A 17,015-nucleotide genomic window follows, 5' to 3' on the forward strand; every position below is an offset into this window, starting at 1 on the left:
TTTTGAAAGACCCGACTCAAAGTCTCGGTTTTTGGCTTCTCGCCAAGCAGTCTGCTAGCTGGGACACCTCGGCCGGGTAGGACTCACCGTCTAGCGCCACGCTCCTTCTCCAGCCCCGTCCGGCCCCCGCGCGCCGCCCCGCCCCCGCGCGCCGCCCCGCCCCCGCGCCGCCCCGCCCCCGCGCCGCCCCGCCCCCGCGCCGCCCCGCCCCCGCGCCGCCCCGCCCCCGCGCCGCCCCGCCCCCGCGCCGCCCCGCCCCCGCGCCGCCCCGCCCCCGCGCGCAGCCCCCGCCCTCCGAGCGCAGCCCCGCCCCCCGCGCGCCGCACTGCCCCTCGGCGCGCCGCTCCGCCCCCGCGCGCCGCCCCGTCCCCGCCCGCGCCGCCCCGCCTCCCCGCGCGCAGCCCCGTCCCCCGCGCGCCGCACTGCCCCTCCGAGCGCCGCCCCGCCCCCCCGCGCGCCGCACTGCCCCTCCGAGCGCCGCCCCGCCCCCCCGCGCGCCGCACTGCCCCTCCGAGCGCCGCCCCGCCCCCCCGCGCGCCGCCCCGCCCCCCGCGCGCCGCACTGCCCTTCCGAGCGCCGCACAGCCCCCCCCCGCGCGCCGCACCGCCCCCCCGCGCGCAGCCCCGCCCCCCACGCGCCGCACCGGCCCCCGCGCGCCGCCCCGCCACCCCGCCCCGCCCCCGCGCGCCGCCCGGGCCCCCGCGCACCGCCCCGCCCCACGGCCCGGCCTACTTCCGCGGCACCGAGTGCGCGTGGTGACATTTCCGGCGCCGGAGTCCCTGCCCAAGGCTTGCTCGTCCTGCAGCGGCGGAGACTCTGGGAAAGCGGCTCGGGTACCTGGCAATCATTCCTATGAACCTGTTGTGACTTTGGGGTTCTGGAAGGGGCTTTGCTGCCCGTGCTCTGCGTCCCCGGGACCCAGGCGGGGCTTTGGGCTGCGTCGCGGTCGTTTTCCTAGTCGCGCATTTTCTGCTTCCTTCAAAATGCGTTGTGAATCTTGCGGAAGCCTTGAGTTCTTGAGACACATAGCGTAGCGCCGTTTAGTTCCCTGGAGATTTCATGGCTTCCTCGCCTTAAACGGCTAGGCAGCTCAGTGCCGCTGTGAACTAAGGACCGGGCGGGACTCCACGCCCCCTCCTTCCATCACCCAGAATGGGCCGGAGGTGGGGCGGGTGTTGCTCTCGGTCTCAGCCTCAGTGGCTGTCAGCTGCATTTGTTTAAGAAATTAGGAGCTGCTTTAACAAGGGTGTCTGTAATGTAATTATGACTTGAGTTTTCCTATATTTTACCCCCCTTCCTCACCTAATGAGAACTATGAGTCAGTAGCAAAACTAAATAACTGTTTAAAATTTTACAAACGCTAAATATTGGAATAGTTTGGTTCTTGGAGCAAAGAAAAGCAGCACTCAGTTCTCCCCTAAAAGGGACAACTTAAAGTAGTTGAATTAAGGGCACAGAAGAGAGTTTGCTTTCCGTTTTAGTAATACATAACTTGGTTAAGTGTTGAAAGGTTAACTTGGCCTCTGAAGAGCTGGTCAGTGAATTTTGTTCACATTCCCGTGGGCCTATGTTATTAGAATTGAGGTTATTACAAATACGATTGGTTCAGCACTTTTACTTACTATGACAATTAATGCCCAGAGCAGCCCCAATAAATTTATGCCATTGTTATCCTCATGGGACAGTGAAGGAAACTAGGGAGGTTGTGTACTTGCCCACTTCTTATCTGCTAAGGGGCTGAGCTGGGACTTGGACTCCCTAATCCTGTCAGAGTTGTGCTAGTAACCACCTCTGATCCAGACCCTCCTCTGCAGGTGCAGGCCGGTGTAGCCTCTTTTCTGGACAGAGCGAAAGAGAACAATGCAGAAGGACTCCGGCCCACTGTAAGTGCGCAGTGAGTGAGGGTGGAATAGCCAGGAGCGGCTCAAACCGCGTTTTTATCCCCACCTGGAAAGGACACTAACATAGACTGCTGGGGTGGAACTGGGTGCGGGAGGATGGACACGCAGGTCAGGGTTTGAGTCCCATCTCTGCCACTGACCAGTTGTGTGACTTTAGGTTAGTCATCTGACTTCTGGGCTTGGTTTTCCTTTCTACAGGGACAGGATTATTCTGTAATGAAGACCTGTTAGTCCCCATCTATGATTGTGGGTCTTTGTGTTTTTGAAACATGGCTGGCACTGAGTTCTTATTTTGTTTTCAGAGTGCCGATACATTGGATTGGCTTTGGCTATGCAGCACTGGTTGCTTCTGGTGGGATCATTGGCTATGCAAAAGCAGGTATGGTATCTAGTTATTAACCTCTTAGATCTTCACATTGTTCCTGGTGAAGAGTGAGTCCTTAGGGTCCCCAAAGTACAGACTTACTTGGATGAGGCTTGCTTTAGGCCCTCTAGCTTGAGTTCAGGCTTATTGTCAGTCCTGTAGCAATTCCTGTGGTGGCTGCTCCTGCACTTGCCTTTGGGTTATCTGGCTGAGCTCAGCCAGGCTTCTTATCTAATAGCTTGTTTTTGCCTCTTTGTCTAAAGGTGCTGGCAGGAGTGGTAGCTGATTGTTATTATCGTCAGCTACCATACATCAGCTTTGACCTCCGAGTGCTGTCTCTGTACTGTTTTCTTTAAGTAGTAGGAAACTTCTAGTCTTCACATACTCAATTTTTGAAGCCTCTTTATTAAATTTGGAAGGGTGTCACAGAGAGCCTGCATATTTCTACACACACACACACACACACACACACACACCAGATTTCTTACTCTCCAAATATTTTTTAATTTACTAATCCTCTTTCCTTCTCCTTTTGGGATTTCCCCAAGGTCCTGTCCATGGACAGTTCCAGTCCTTGACGGATTAATCAGGCCTGTTATTTTCCTTTCCTTTCTTTTTTTTTCTTCCCTTTTTTTTTTTAGATCAAAATGTTTTTATTTGAGACAGAAAAATGCAAAATTGCTGAGATACCAAACATATTTTCTCATATGCTACAATTCTGCTACTATGTACAAAAGATCTGATGATAGGTGTGCACACATAAAAATACAGTATGCGTGGATAGTACTTGTGTAAAATGGATGGCATTCAAACATGATATGGAATTGATTTCAGGGGTGCAAACAGCAAATACAAATACCTGGACCCCAAATTACCATTATGTTTTGTTTCTTAAATGGGTGCTTAATAAGAAGTAGGAGCCTTTCTTCTTAGGTGAGAGTACCCTCCCTGCTAGAGGAGAGAGGGGTGGGATGGTGTGGTGTGTGACATGGGATGATCTGAGCCTTACTTCTCTGGTAATTTTACTGGAACTCTTTACCAAACTCCCTAAAACATTTTCATGCTTGAGAACTCGGTGGTGAACGGTGTTGGGAGTTCTCTGCTATTTTCCTTTGTCAGGAAGGGAAGTCTGCTGGATCCTGTCAGTGAATGGGTGTCTGACACTACAGCATGGCGTGTGTTTGCTTTCCTCCAGGTAGTGTCCCATCCCTGGCTGCTGGGCTCCTCTTCGGTGGCTTAGCAGGCCTGGGCGCTTATCAGCTGTCTCAGGATCCAAGGAACATTTGGGTTTTCTTAGGTAAGTCAGCCTCACTCTCTCCCAAGTCAGTTATCTGTCCAGCAGACTCCACCACGGGCCCTAGTTTGGTGGGATGTGTCAGGTTCCTCCCATTCAGACAGTTTCACTGCTTCTGCCCAGTCCAAGGGAGGTTTTTAAATTGGGGGAGGGAAGAAAGGAGGGCATAGTTATGCTGGTTTCTGCTTTTATGTACAGAATGTGGAAAAGTTTTCATACCTCATGAATTTAGATTTACTCAGTGAAATTAGTATTAAACTTGTATAAGGCAAGTATATGTCTCTTAATCATTGAGTTTGCCCATTAAAGACTGTTTGAGCATCACTAAAGGCTCACATGCCTGGGTTAAGTTTTATCAATATTGCATTTTCCCCATTTTCAAAACATTAGCCCTTTGCCGGTAAGCTAACCATGTAAGACATAGGCCTTGCCTTCAAGGAGCCTGTACGTAAAAAGTGACTCTGTGGGGCCAGGGAGGAGTGCAGGGAAGGAAAGATTACTTCTTATCAGGGTGGCTTTTGGCACGTTTTATTGAGCTCCACCCATGTGTCTGACAGACTGCTAGGAGTGCGGGCTCCTCACTGTCTCCACAAACCCACAGTATGAGAACATGCAGCTCTAACTCCCTTGCCAGTGTGGTGGAGAACAAGCATGCTAACAGAGTGGTTTGTACAACTCTGCCTGGGCTGGGAAGGGAAGGCAGCGATGGCTGATGAGGGGTGTGCTGGGAAGGAGGGGGTGCCCAGCTCTCGGCTCTGCCTAGCAGCTCCCTCCCTCAAGCTCCAGAATGACTTGCAGACCTATTTTCCCTTTTGTGAGCCCACATCACTAGCAGATGACCCTCATTGCCTACTTGGAGAAACAGTAGCAGTCATCACATGGGGACCCTGAGCTCATGCCATTGACCGCCTCTCCTTCCCTGGCGCTACTTCTCTCCTCTCCGAGACCAGTCCCTTCATCCTGGCTTTTTTTTTTTTTTTTCTGCCATACTTCTTGGAACTTGACACTGGCACTGATGCCATCTCTTACTTGCATCCACCTTGCAGATGGATTCCTCTTATTGGTGTACAAATGTGCTCATCTCACCCATTTTTTTAAAAAAAGGACCTTTCGTGAACCTACTTTCTTTTTCAGTTGCTGCCATTCTTCTTCCCCTTCCGAAACTTCTCTAGAAAAAGTTGTTATACTTCCTGTCTTCATTTCCACACTTCTCATACTAGTACCTTCTTGATCCACTTCAGTCTCCATTTCTGTCCCTTTTGTCCTTGGAAATACATAACTCTCTCTGAGGCTGCCAGTGACCTGTATTTTTTTTCAAAATCCATTGTATATTTATAAAATCCATTTTATTTGTCCTGTTAGCTGCTCTCAATGCAGTATACCAATCCAATCCATTTTTCACTCTCCTGCTCTTCCTTTGTATTTTTTCATTCTCTTTTGTTGACCCTCAGCCCCCACCACCACCCCCCCTTTTTTTTTTTTTTTTTTGCCACAAAGTATTAAAGTAATTAAGGCCTGGGCCTTTTTTAAATCTTCTTTATACTTTCTTGCTTGATAATGTCATTGAAGCCCAGGTCTTAAATTACCACCAATATACAATAACTCACAAATTTATCTCTTCTCCAAGCTTGACTCCTTAAAAAAAAGTTTTTTGTTTTTTTGTTTTTAATTGATTTCAGAGAGAAAGGGAGAGGTAGAGAGAGAAAGAAGCATCGTTGATGAGAGAGAATATTGATTGTCTGCCCCTGCATGCTCCCTACCGGGTATTGAGCCCACAACCGGCATGCATGTGCCCTTGACCAGAATCAAACCTGAAATCCTTGAGTCTGCAGGCCAAAGCTCTATCACTGAGCAAAACGGGCTAGGGCTAAGCTTGCCTCATATATGTACAGTTGTCTGCTTGAAATCTAGATGTCTCCAGGCCTGACTTCACTTGCTCAGTCACATTGTGTCTTCTGATGTTCTCCCTCCGTCTGGGTGTTGATTGCCTTCTTCCCCCGCGTCTTTCTAACTCATCAGTAAGTCGTATCAACACTACTTGCAACACATATCCCAGATTATCTCCTCTATCACCATGGCCACTCTCCTAATCCTGGTCATCCCTCTCTTTCGCTGCATTCCTGAGGAAGTTTCTTAATTGATATTCCTACATGCTCCAGTTTCCCTGCAGTTTGCTCTCCACGGTATAGATTGGCTGGGCCCGGACTGTGAGGGCCTAACCAGTATATCTAGTATTTGTGCTTAGTCTCCCAGGACGTGGGCATTGAAGCTCCCCCACTTGAGAGGTCTGACATGAAGTCTGGCCCTTGGAAGAAGGGTGAGACTTTGACCACTTATTTTAGTTCTCCCAAATACAAGATGTAGTCATCTTTGCCTCTTTTTCTTTCCCATCAGTTACATCTGGAACCTTGGCTGGCATTATGGGAATGAGATTCTATCACTCTGGAAAATTTATGCCTGCGGGCCTAATTGCAGGTGCCAGGTACTTTCTATTCTATTGCTGTTCTTCACCCAAACGGATTTTAGTTTAATGCTCATGATACTTTGTACACCCTCAGATTTACTTGTTTCAATATACCTGATGCTGGGCATCAACTAAAGTGATTTAATTTATGCACAACTAGGAGAAACTATAAAATAGTAGCCGATTTAATGGCAAAGTGAAAAGGGAAATATGTTCATTCATTATGGAAACAGCTTTGCTTTCAAATTTGCTCTCAGGTCCATCCTGGCTCCTCCTCACGGAGGAAGGAGCCTCAGTGCTAAGCCATGGCAGCAGCTCATTCAGTGCGGGTTCAGATGTCTTAGTTGTATGGATGCCCTTTATTATACAAATTTTTGCTAAAAGGGAATTTTTATTGGTTCCCATTTTCTAATTAACTGATTATAAAATCCAAACCAGATTTTTTTTAATGTTGTCCTAAGCATAATAAAGAGACACTGAAGATAGGGGAATTTTTAAAACTCTGTTTTGGGAAAGGATTACTTACAGCTATGGTTTTGGTTGTAGCTATAATGCTGTCAAGCAAAATGTGCTGTAGTCAATGCAGACCGAGGTTGAGAGCAGTGAAGTAGGAGGGCAGTTCCACCATTAGCTAGTTCTGTGACTGTGGAAGCCTTGGTTTTCCCAGCCTCCAGTTTCCTCATCTCTGGATTGTGGGCAGTGAGGTTAGGATCGCCAGCTGTACGCACTGGTTTAAGGCCTCAGCACAAGACCGCCCACGCCATGTTTTTCCTTGGTGCCCCCAGGGATGGGAGCTCATCTCTGCCTGCTTGGTACCTGCTCACGGTGTGGTGAGAGACCCACAGAATCCTAATCCTTAAAAAAAAAAAAAATAGTCAAGTGCCTGTTCTGTTCTTTACCTGACATTTTTGCTTTGTGGTGTTGTTTTTTAACAGTTTGCTGATGGTCGCCAAACTTGGAATTAGTGTATTCAGCAAACCCCATTAATCATAGCCGTGTGCCGGCTCGGACTTGGTGAAGAATTTAAGAACTTCTGCTATTTTTAGTCTGTGAGGAGAAATAATGCAGCATTTTCACATACTCTGACATTTTACTTAAAAAAAGAAAAGATGCTGATCTCTGCAAGAGAAAATATTAGTCATTATTATTACAGCCCTAAAGAGGAGGGTATCCTACAACATAAACGCTTATAGATGTTATAATACCCTCATACAATTTGATTCCTGTATGTTGACATTATTCCTTCTTTTTGTATTTTTACATAAAGTCTCAAGAGATAAATGTTAGGTGTCAACACTGGGGGCCCTGAAATCCCATACCTTACATAGAGAGATGGTGTATCTGTTCTTTTGTTGATCTTAGAGCACAGACCTAACTTTGAAATTATGTTAAATGAAATAGCAATGAGAATAAAATTTACTATAAATAATATTTTCTATGGTGTCTTCATTGCTAGGGCTTCTAGGAACATAAAGTGAGATGTGAATAGTAGGAAGATAGAGGAAAATAAAAAATTTTAAAATATTTTACTTAGGAGTTACCGTTTTAAAAAATTGAAGGACCAAGGGAAGTTATTATTTGATTATACATTGCTTTGAAGCTGGTTTTAAAAATGAACCGTGGTAAGAATTTATAAGATTAGGGCTGTGTAAACAAAGGAAAGTAAATGAAAATTTGATTAGCTAGTTAATCTGTAAATGTGAAACTAAAAGATTCTTCTGGAACTTGAATTACCTAGGTGGGTCGCTGCTTTGGACACACTAACTGCATACTGACACGTCTTCAGTTCACTTTTTTTTTTTTTTTTTCAGCATTGAGGATTAACTCATTCTGGATTCCTTATTTTAGTTTCCCGCTATTTTTTTAAAAATATATATTTTATTGATTTTACACAGAGAGGAATTGAGAGGATAGAGAGTTAGAAACATCAATGAGAGAGATACATCAACCAGCTGCCTCTTGCACACCCCCTACTGGGGATGTGCCTGCAACCAAGGTACGTGCCCTTGACCGGAATCGAACCTGGGACCTTTCAGTCCGCAGACCGACGCTCTATCCACTGAGCCAAACCGGGTTTCGGCAGTTTCCCGCTCTTTAAAGAGGAGGGCATATTTGCTACTTACCTCCAACCTAAGTGGTATTGGCTGGATTTAGAGTATAATTTAGTCACCTGTTAATTTTGTGTATTTGCTTAAGCTCCTTGAAAGGTATCCTAGTTTTCTCTTCTTTGTTTTATGTGACATGTCTGCCAGGGCCCATTCTTAGTGCCCAGGACTGTACACAAGGGGTGTGACAAGAGCACTGTATTTTAGACCATGGATTTCTGTTAATGCATCCAGGATCAAAATAAGGTTTTTGGACAGCCCCGTTTCAGCAATGACTCATTAAGCTTTGGTCTACTGAGACCCCAGTTCTTTTTCTCGAAAACTGCTGTTAATGACTAGTAATCATAGATAGTGAAAGGATTAGTGCCTGATGTCACATTCTTGCAAACACTTAAATTATTTTCCATAATTCCTGGCATAGTCAGTGATTACATTTCATCATATAACTAGTGGCCTGTTCCGAGCTCAGCCCTCCAACCCTGCCGTGCTGCCTACCATGATTGGGCTCATGGCAGAGGCAGGCGTGCAGCTGCTGTCCTACCAGACCTCGGTGGTGTCCGATGGGGAGACCTGGCATGTCATGGGCATCTCCTCTCTGCTGCCCAGCCTGGATGCCTGGAAGCAGCATGCGACCAAGGCAGAGGAGGGCAGTCTACTGAGACCCAGTTCTTTTTCTCAGACCCCTGTGGAGAGGCACTTCTGGTCTGAAGGCAGCTCCGTTGAGTGCCTGCAGCACAGGTGTGGTGCCCTGGACAAAGCTCACAGCCTGGCAGGGGGCACCTGCCAGGGCCACACTCAGGAGGCCTTCCCACATCCTTGCTCTCTTGGCACTGTTTGGTTATGGGAGGTGGTTACATTGAGGCCAGCCTCCTTCACCAGCAGCTTGGCCTTCACCAAGTTCACATCCGCATGGTTAGAAGTGTCTTTGAGGAGGTGGACAGTGACTGAGGGGCTCAGGCAGTTCCCGGCCTTCTTCAGGGAAAAGCTGTGTGTGACCATCTGGATGGTCCCTTTGGCGGACCCTGCCCAGGTTCGCATCAGAGTCCCCAGAGCTGGGGTGTTCCCAGAGGGCATCAGTTTTGGCCTTCTGTTCTAGGGGAGGGACACTGACACTAGACTGACAGGATTCCCTGAATGTGGCATTAGTTCAGATCTAAAACTACTGCTCAGTTCTGACTGTTCTAAGGCTGCTCACAGATTGGGGTGGTGGGTAAGGGACCTGGTGGGGGGAGCATCATTGCCAGGCAGCCCTGACAATGCCCTCAGCAATGTGTCCTGAGTACTTACTGTCCTAGGTTGTGCTGGGTCCTAGAAGGAAAAGAAGACCAGCATAGCTTGTATTCATGGAATCTAGTGGAGAAGACTGACACCTAAACAAAGCAATCTATATATATAAAAAACCAGCGACCGTAACAGCCACTTAATGACCTGTCGTTATAATGCCCACTGTGGCCAGTGAACCGGCTAGATTAGGGGGTGGGGCTGGCCGGCCAACCTCTCAGCCCTTTCCCCTGCGGGCCTGCTCCTGATCGGACTTTCCCACCCCATCAAGAGCAGGCCAGCCGGTCAAACAACCCCTTTCTTCCTCCCCAGCCAGCCCCGCCTCCATCAGCCTGCTCCCCCCATAAGAGGCCTGCAGATCCTCTCCCCAACTGACCCAAAAGGGGGTAGGGCTGGCCAGCCCACCTCCTGCAGCCCCTCCCCCAGCCAGTTACACCCCTAATGGGCCCCCACCACCCTGATCGGCCCAAAGCCCTTCCCCTGGCTGGCCGCCACCCATGATCACCCCCCTGACCCCAATAGGGGGGTGAGGCCACTTGCCAATCTCCTGAAGTCCCTCCCCCCGCCTGGCTCCACCCCAAATTGGCCTCCCATCCCATCAGGGGCAGGGCCAATTGGCCAACCACCCATGGCTCCTCCCACAGGCCGCTTGCTCCAATCGGCACCCCCTACCCCATATGAGAGTAAGGGTGGCCAGCCTACCAGGCATAGCCTCTCGCATGGCCGAACCCACCCCCATTTGGCCCCCCAACCCCAATCGGGAGTGGGGCCTGCCAGTCAATCACCTGCAGCCCCTTCCCCCAGCCGGCCCTGATCCGCCCTGATCAGGGCAGACCGGCCAGCCAACCTCCCGCTATCTCCTCCTCCTGAGAGGCCAACCTCAATCTGCCCAGATTGAGGCCCAGCTGGCCAAACTCTACTTGTGCACAAATTCATGCACCGAGCCTCTAGTGTAGAAATAAATGCATTACAGAGATAGATATACATTACCATGGGGCACAAAAAAAGAAGTGGTAAATTCTGTTTAGGTAGTGATTTCCAACCTTTTTCATCTCATGGCACACATAAATGAATTACTAAAATTCTGTGGCACACCAGAAAATTTATTTTTTGCCATTGTGACAAAAAAAAGTAGATATAATTTTGATTCATTCACATCATTGATTTAAATCTATCTATCTATCTATCTATCTATCTATCTATCTATCTATATCTATCTATAGATTAGTGACCCGGTGCATGAAATTCGTGTGGGTGGCGGGAGGTGTCCCTCAGTCCAGCCTGTACCCTCTCCAATCTCGGATCCTTCGGGGGATGTCCATCTGCCAGTTTAGGCCTGATCCTGGGATGTCCGACTGCCGGCAATCAGACATCTCTCTCACAATCCAGGACCACTGGCTCCTAACCACTCACTTGCATGCCTGCCTGATTGCCCCAACCTCTTCTGCCTGCCAGCCTGATAGCTCCCTAACAGCTCCCCTGCCAGCCTGATTGATGCCTAACTGCTCCCCTGCTGGTCTGATCACCCCCAAGGCTTTTATTAGTATAGATATGACCATCACAGAAAATTTCACTAACTCTGCTTTACAATAAGGGCTTGATGATTGAAACATTGGGGCAAAACACCAAGCTTTCCTTTCTTTGAACAGTGGAGGGAATAATTATCTTGTCTTTAAGTTGCCCTGAACATCAAATGAGATAATGACTTAGAAAACTATAAAAGCACCATATAAAGACAACTGTCTTTTTCATGTACTGAAAAGGGGTAAAATGAAAAACACTATTTTTATTCTCCCCTTCCCTTACAGCCTTTGTTTTTCAACTTTGAAATTTATAAAAATTTCACTCCAATTTTCATTTCTTTATATTCAATATTATTTTGTATTAGTTTCAGGTTTTATATTAGCTACAGAATAGTGGTTAGACAATCATATACTTTACAAAGTGTTCCCCAATATTTCCGGTACCCACCTGGCATCATACCATCATTACAACACGTTGACTATTTAAGTGACAATGGGTTTACAGGTTCCTTCCAGTCTTTTGTGTTGCTCACCCTTCCTTTTCTTTCTCACTTCTTCCCTCATTTTCTTTATGTAGTATCTCAATTGGCCCTCAAAGCTTAGCGAAGGCACTGGGACACGCTTAATCCATTTTACAGACCAGGAAACAGGCCAATTCCATTGGCTGAGGAAGTGGACTAAATGCACAGGGAGACCTCACAGCCCTTCCAAGGGACAGCCATAGGGTAAACAGAGCAACCCTCCCTTCAGGCTTCTGAGCCTCGTTCTCAAGCACCTCTTCATCGTGGATGCTCCACATTCCTTCCTCTCCCCGCACCCCACCCCCATTCTTTACTGCCCCCTTCTGGGGAGCAGGTGGCAGGCGCAGGCCCGATGAGGTGTGGTGGAGTGGGGAACTGGGGGCGGGGCGGTGCAGGGTTGCTTTTGGGTCAGGATGGGAGCAGGAGTGCAGGCTTCTCAACTGTGCAGGCTGCAGCAAGGCCCAGTTAGCGCTGGGAGCGTCACCAAACAGCTGCAGTGGGGCACCTGGCAGTGCAGCGCCCCTCCACTGAGGTGGCACCACCCCTCAATCCCTGCCTCAGGGCTGCAGGTCTGCGCCCCTCTGCCCAGGCATCATTCCATGCCAGCAGTCATTGCCTCTTGTTTCCCACCGGGTCCATCCACTGCAGAACCTCACTCTCCGTGGGCGAGGCAGATCCCCGCCCACCAGCCCCCTGTCCCAGCCCGAAGCTTATCTCAGGTGGCCCAGCCCCTCTGTGGCTCCCAGGAGCCCCCGCTCTACTCCGCTCTCAGGGGCCTGTCAGGATGCTGCCCGGGCGCCTGCTGCGGGCAGTGGTCCTGGGGCAGGGTGTTGGGTGTGGGGAGCAGCTCCAGTAGTTTAGTAAACCCCAGGTAGGGGATGGGATTCGGTTTCGGGCTGTGGGGGAGTCTGCCTGGGAGGGGGCCTTGCAGCCCTGTAGCCACGCCCACCCTGTGAACAGCTGTAATGTGATGGCATACCGGACAAATTTGCGTACTCCTCCATTTTATATGTAGATATCTATATAAATATACAATAGATATATTTATATATCCATGCAGTCCTCAGGCTAAGTCAGACTCAACATACGTCATTTTGTGGTTACGTTGCCTTCTCCCATTTATTTATTAAAAAAAAGTTCCGTCATTTCAACACATATACATATGTGCTTTATGTTTTTATTATTTATTTACCAGAAGATCAGGACTTATCTTTAAAAAATATTTTTTACTGTTTCACTTCATTACTGCTGTGTATGTGCTCCACGTGAGTGACGTAGGTGCTTATGTTGGTGGATTCTGACTTACGGCGAGAATCGTGTTAGGAACGGATCTCTGACATAACTTGAAGACCTACACACATACATACAGATATCAGAGAGGAAGGGAGAAGAGATAGGAACATCAATGATGGGAGAGAATCATTGATTGGCTGCCTCCTGCATGCTCCACATTGGGGATCAAGCCCACAACCTGGGTATGGGCCCTGACTGGTAATCGAACCATGACCTCCTGGTTCATATCAACACTCAACCACTGAGCCAGACTGGCAGGGCCTGTGTTCTTTACTAATGCTATGTCATTCTTCTTAATTACTATATCTTTTCTCATGCTGTTGAGTATCTTTGTCATCATTATTCTGAACTCTGTATCTTATAAATTTCTTATCTCCATTACAATTATCTCTTCTAGAGAATTCTCTTATTCTTTCATTCGGAGGGTTTTTTGTCTCCCCATTTTGACTGCCTGTTTGGGTTTGTGTCTATATATTAGGTAGATCTGCTAAGACTTTTAATCATGATGTCAGATGCTGCTTTAGACTGGCATACCTGTTTGGAGCCATTAGCAAGTCACAGCTTGTGGCTCCCTCTGCTGGGGCTGGGTGTCTTTGCAAAGAACCAAGTGAGCACGCTCCAGGGTCTGCTTTTCCTAGCCACAGGCCCAGGAGACCAGGCGAAGACTCTCGTTTCTTATTTTATATTTTTATCTTTAATTATTTTTTATTACTATTTTTTTTCTAATTATGTAAGCTAAACTGGTCAAATTCAGCATATTTTCAGTGTTTTTTTTTTTTGCATAAGTGGATCAAGTGTATACTGTTTCTTAGATCTATTTTGGCTGAATTTGACAAGTTTAAATACAGAAGTCTATCATTGTTCATTTCTAGGGGGTGTCTTTCATTTTTTTATTTTGACTTTTCTTTTGGAAGGTTTTGATTACTTATTCAGCCCTATTATATTGATTTCAGAGAGGAAGGGAGAGGGAGAGAGATAGAAACATCAATGATGAGAGAGAAAATTCATTGATTGGCTACCTCCTGCATACTCTCCCCCCTCCACCCCCACTGGGGATCGAGCCCACAACCCCGGGTACATGCCCTTGACTGGAATTGAACCCAGGACCCTTTGGTCTGCAGACTGATGCTCAATCCACTGAGCCAGACCAGCTAGGGCTTATTCAGCCTTCTTACTTATTATTGGTCTGTTTAAATTTTCTATTTTTTTCTGATTCAGTCTTAGATGGTGTGTAGACATGTTTCCAGGAATTTATCCCTTCTGTCTAGGTTGTCTAATGTGTTGGCAAGTAGTTATTCATATAAATGGCCTTCTTATTCTTCTTTTCCTTGTTTATTCCTGTTCCACTAGACCCTCAGATAATAACATACTTATCAACACAATTATGTATGCATCTAGCTTGGAGAACAGTGTTGACCATTCTGACTTGGCTACCCTAGGCCCCTCCTCTCAGTCATGGTACCATACTCTAACCTTTGCTTTTAGATTATTAGATTTCATCTTTGCTCTTGTATATCATCTGTGTTGCTTTTCCCAATTGATAGTTCTGTCGTAATGTAATAGTGTTTGAGAAGAAAGGCTCTATACTAAGACTATCTGGGCTCGACTTCCAGCTCTGCTGTCCGCTGAGATCTCTTCATCTCCATTCCCTCCTCTAAAAAATGAAGAAACAGTGGTTTTCTAGGTATCGTGAAATGTAAATGAGATAAAACAGAGTGTCTCTAATGTCCAGATCTGTCTCCAGAAGAGATTGGGGTTGGGGGGGGGGGGGGAGAGAGGCTGTTATTTAGGGCAGGAAGGGGATCTTTTGAAATTGTTTTAAAGCCTCTTTGGCTGTGACCTCCTCTGTGTGCAGGTGAGTTCCATGATCACTTTGACTGCAGCATACTGCAGGGGAACAGTGGACTATTATTTAGTGATAAACAGAAATGAGATATCAAGCTAGGAAAAGACATGGAGGAAACTTAAATGTATATTAATTGAAAGAAGCCAATCTGAAAAGGCTACATAGTGCATGATTCCAACTATGTGGTATTGTGAATAAAGAGAAACTATTAATATAAAGACAAATAAAAGGATCAGTGGTTGCCAGAGGTTTGAGCTGGGGAGGGAAGGATGAATGGGGAGAGCACCAGGGGTTTTTAAGGCAGTGAAACTATTCTGTATAGTACTATAATGGTGGATACATGTCATTATACATTTTTGTCAAAACCCATAGAATATACCACACAAAGCACTCACCCTAATGTAAGCTATGGGCTTTAGTTAATAATGTATAAATATTGATTCATCGGTTATAACAAGTGTCACACACTTATGCAATATGTTAATAGGGGAAATTTGAGGAGGGGTTGAAGTACAGAGTGGAAGTTTATAAATTTTTTGATAAACTTAAAACTGCTAAAACAAAACAAAACAAAAAACCCCAACACCTCACAGTTAGCTAACTAAAACAATAAACAGGCCTCAAAATATAAGTATAAAGTTTAAAAATGTAAAGAAAAGACACTAGTTAACCATATCAATTTTAATATATTTTAAGAGTTTAAGCAGTCCCAGCAAAATCATTGTTTAGCTTTGAGATAGTAATTAAAACTGTACAAATATATATATAACCATTACCACCAACATAAATTATTCTTTAGATTTTAGTATTTTTTAACAAGGAGAGCTGAGTCTTCTGTATAAAAATACCATATTATTACTATAATGTGCCTTTGGATAATATTCACAAGATGATATGGATTACGTTAACATTTACTACAAAGTCATAAAATACATAATGTTATTAGCAGTTGATAACATTACTCTTTTAAAAGAATATACAGTACTAATATCCAGCCCATAAAATGGCAGGTTTAAATAAAGTTGTCATAAGTTCAAAATGTCTATTTTAAAAGCCAATTTAGAAATAAAACTAAGACAAAAAATGGACTAAGTGAAAGCACTGCTATAGCAGCAGCTGAATGCATTTGCTCTTTGGAGCACATGTGAGTGCTCTGAGTTAGTGCTGAGACAATGGTCAGCAGTGAGAGTTTGCTTTGGGGAACAGCTGACATCCTATCACCCTTTTGTCCAATAGGAACTCAGAAACAAACGTATTTTGAAAGTCTGATGAACACACATCACAGGTTTACAAACTTTCTTGATGTGAACATGGGAGAATCTTGACTTGGTTCATTTGGGAGTCATCAAGCCATGGGTTTGTTACCATGAATTAATAGCAATTATATTGGTCAAAATTAAATAATAGGCTCTTTTCCCACTCAAATCAGATGGAATAATTTTGAAATCTCTAAGGTAAAGATAAATTTATTTCTAAGAAATACATTCTGCTCAAGATTGGCATTATCTTTGCTTCTGTAATTTCAAAGTAGAAAATCAAGTGCTAAGTTACCATGCTCCTGCCATGCCGAGTGATAGAGCAGAGCCTTGGCCAAGTAAGAATTATAACTGACAGTCCACATGCTACCTAATTGCTATAAAAAACAAAAACACAACAAACCTCTGAGGCCAAATGATGAAATATTAAGTCGTTTAGGCAAATATACAACACATGAAAACTAAAGACTTCTGGAGGCACTTTTAAAAAAGCTTCTTGTACTAAGTATCTATTAATTTGTATATCAAGTACTTGATACTTTGGCAAATAGTTTATTCAATACTTTGTAAAGTCCTACCTGTATATAAGTCCTACCCATATATGGGCAACAAAGCCAAGAAAATGCATTTCATTTTTAGGAAAGAAAATAGGAGATGATTTTTGCTCTTCTAAGTACCACTATTACACAGTTCTTCCAGAACTCAGTAGAAGTAGACATCTGTAGGCACTTCCCAGGGTCCGAGGACTCGGGGGTGATGCCATGGGCTTCACAGCAGCTCCTACCGGTGGCCTCCGTACTTGGCCACCCAGTCTGTCCTCCCATGCACTGAGGGAACTGGCTGTGCACGGTTCACAATATTTATGTTCTTGGCTGTAGGGTTGTAAGTAGGTCCTGGAAATTGCCCCCGGCCAGTTGTGTTCCAGGTATATTCTGAAAGAAATCAGAATTAGAAATTAGAATGTTTTATTTGATAATTAAATTCAAAATAAAGTGATCATCCTCTCATTTTGTGGGGAAATTTTGAATTTATCTTTAAAAGATTAATTCGGTGGTCTCTAAGGATTTTTTAAATATTAAAACTAGAAATTCTAGAGTACTGTTTTGTTGACACCTGTTGGAATTTTCAGTAGCCTCAGAGCTATTACTCCTGGTTTACAGTTCTGAT

At 45.9% G+C, this 17,015-nt stretch overlaps 2 protein-coding genes across 4 annotated transcripts in view; one reads left to right on the forward strand and one right to left on the reverse strand.

Annotated features, from left to right (window-relative positions):
- The first annotated feature begins 635 nt into the window (after positions 1–635).
- Positions 636–7,454, forward strand: LOC311616785 (transmembrane protein 14C). 2 transcript variants are annotated; one of them, XM_084872628.1, is made up of 6 exons: positions 636–833; positions 1,815–1,883; positions 2,204–2,280; positions 3,461–3,562; positions 5,954–6,041; positions 6,959–7,454. In XM_084872628.1, exons 2-6 carry the CDS (start codon positions 1,861–1,863, stop codon positions 7,008–7,010), a joined length of 342 nt encoding a protein of 113 aa, XP_084728754.1. In that variant the 5' UTR covers positions 636–833; positions 1,815–1,860; the 3' UTR covers positions 7,011–7,454. The 2 variants fall into 2 exon arrangements, with proteins under 2 accessions (XP_084728754.1, XP_084728755.1); XM_084872629.1 differs by having other exon boundaries at positions 713–833; positions 1,801–1,883.
- Positions 7,455–15,301: 7,847 nt separating this feature from the next.
- Positions 15,302–17,015, reverse strand: part of MAK (male germ cell associated kinase) — a 52,996-nt gene continuing 51,282 nt past the window's right edge. For both annotated transcript variants that reach the window (XM_084872241.1, XM_084872242.1), the window contains one exon: positions 15,302–16,780. In XM_084872241.1, the coding sequence (XP_084728367.1) occupies positions 16,629–16,780 (152 nt within the window). In that variant the 3' untranslated portion in view covers positions 15,302–16,628. The remainder of the gene's footprint in view (positions 16,781–17,015) is intronic.

This window comes from Pipistrellus hanaki, assembly GCF_964339955.1.
Source record: "Pipistrellus hanaki genome assembly, chromosome: 2".
Classification (NCBI taxonomy): domain Eukaryota; kingdom Metazoa; phylum Chordata; class Mammalia; order Chiroptera; family Vespertilionidae; genus Pipistrellus; species Pipistrellus hanaki.

Coding starts and splice junctions, on each gene's coding strand:
- LOC311616785 (XM_084872628.1), top strand. CDS start 1,861: ATGCAGAAGGACTCCGGCCCACT. Junction 1,884..2,203: donor CAGAAGGACTCCGGCCCACT/GTAAGTGCGCAG, acceptor TTTTGTTTTCAG/AGTGCCGATACATTGGATTG. Junction 6,042..6,958: donor GGCCTAATTGCAGGTGCCAG/GTACTTTCTATT, acceptor GTTTTTTAACAG/TTTGCTGATGGTCGCCAAAC.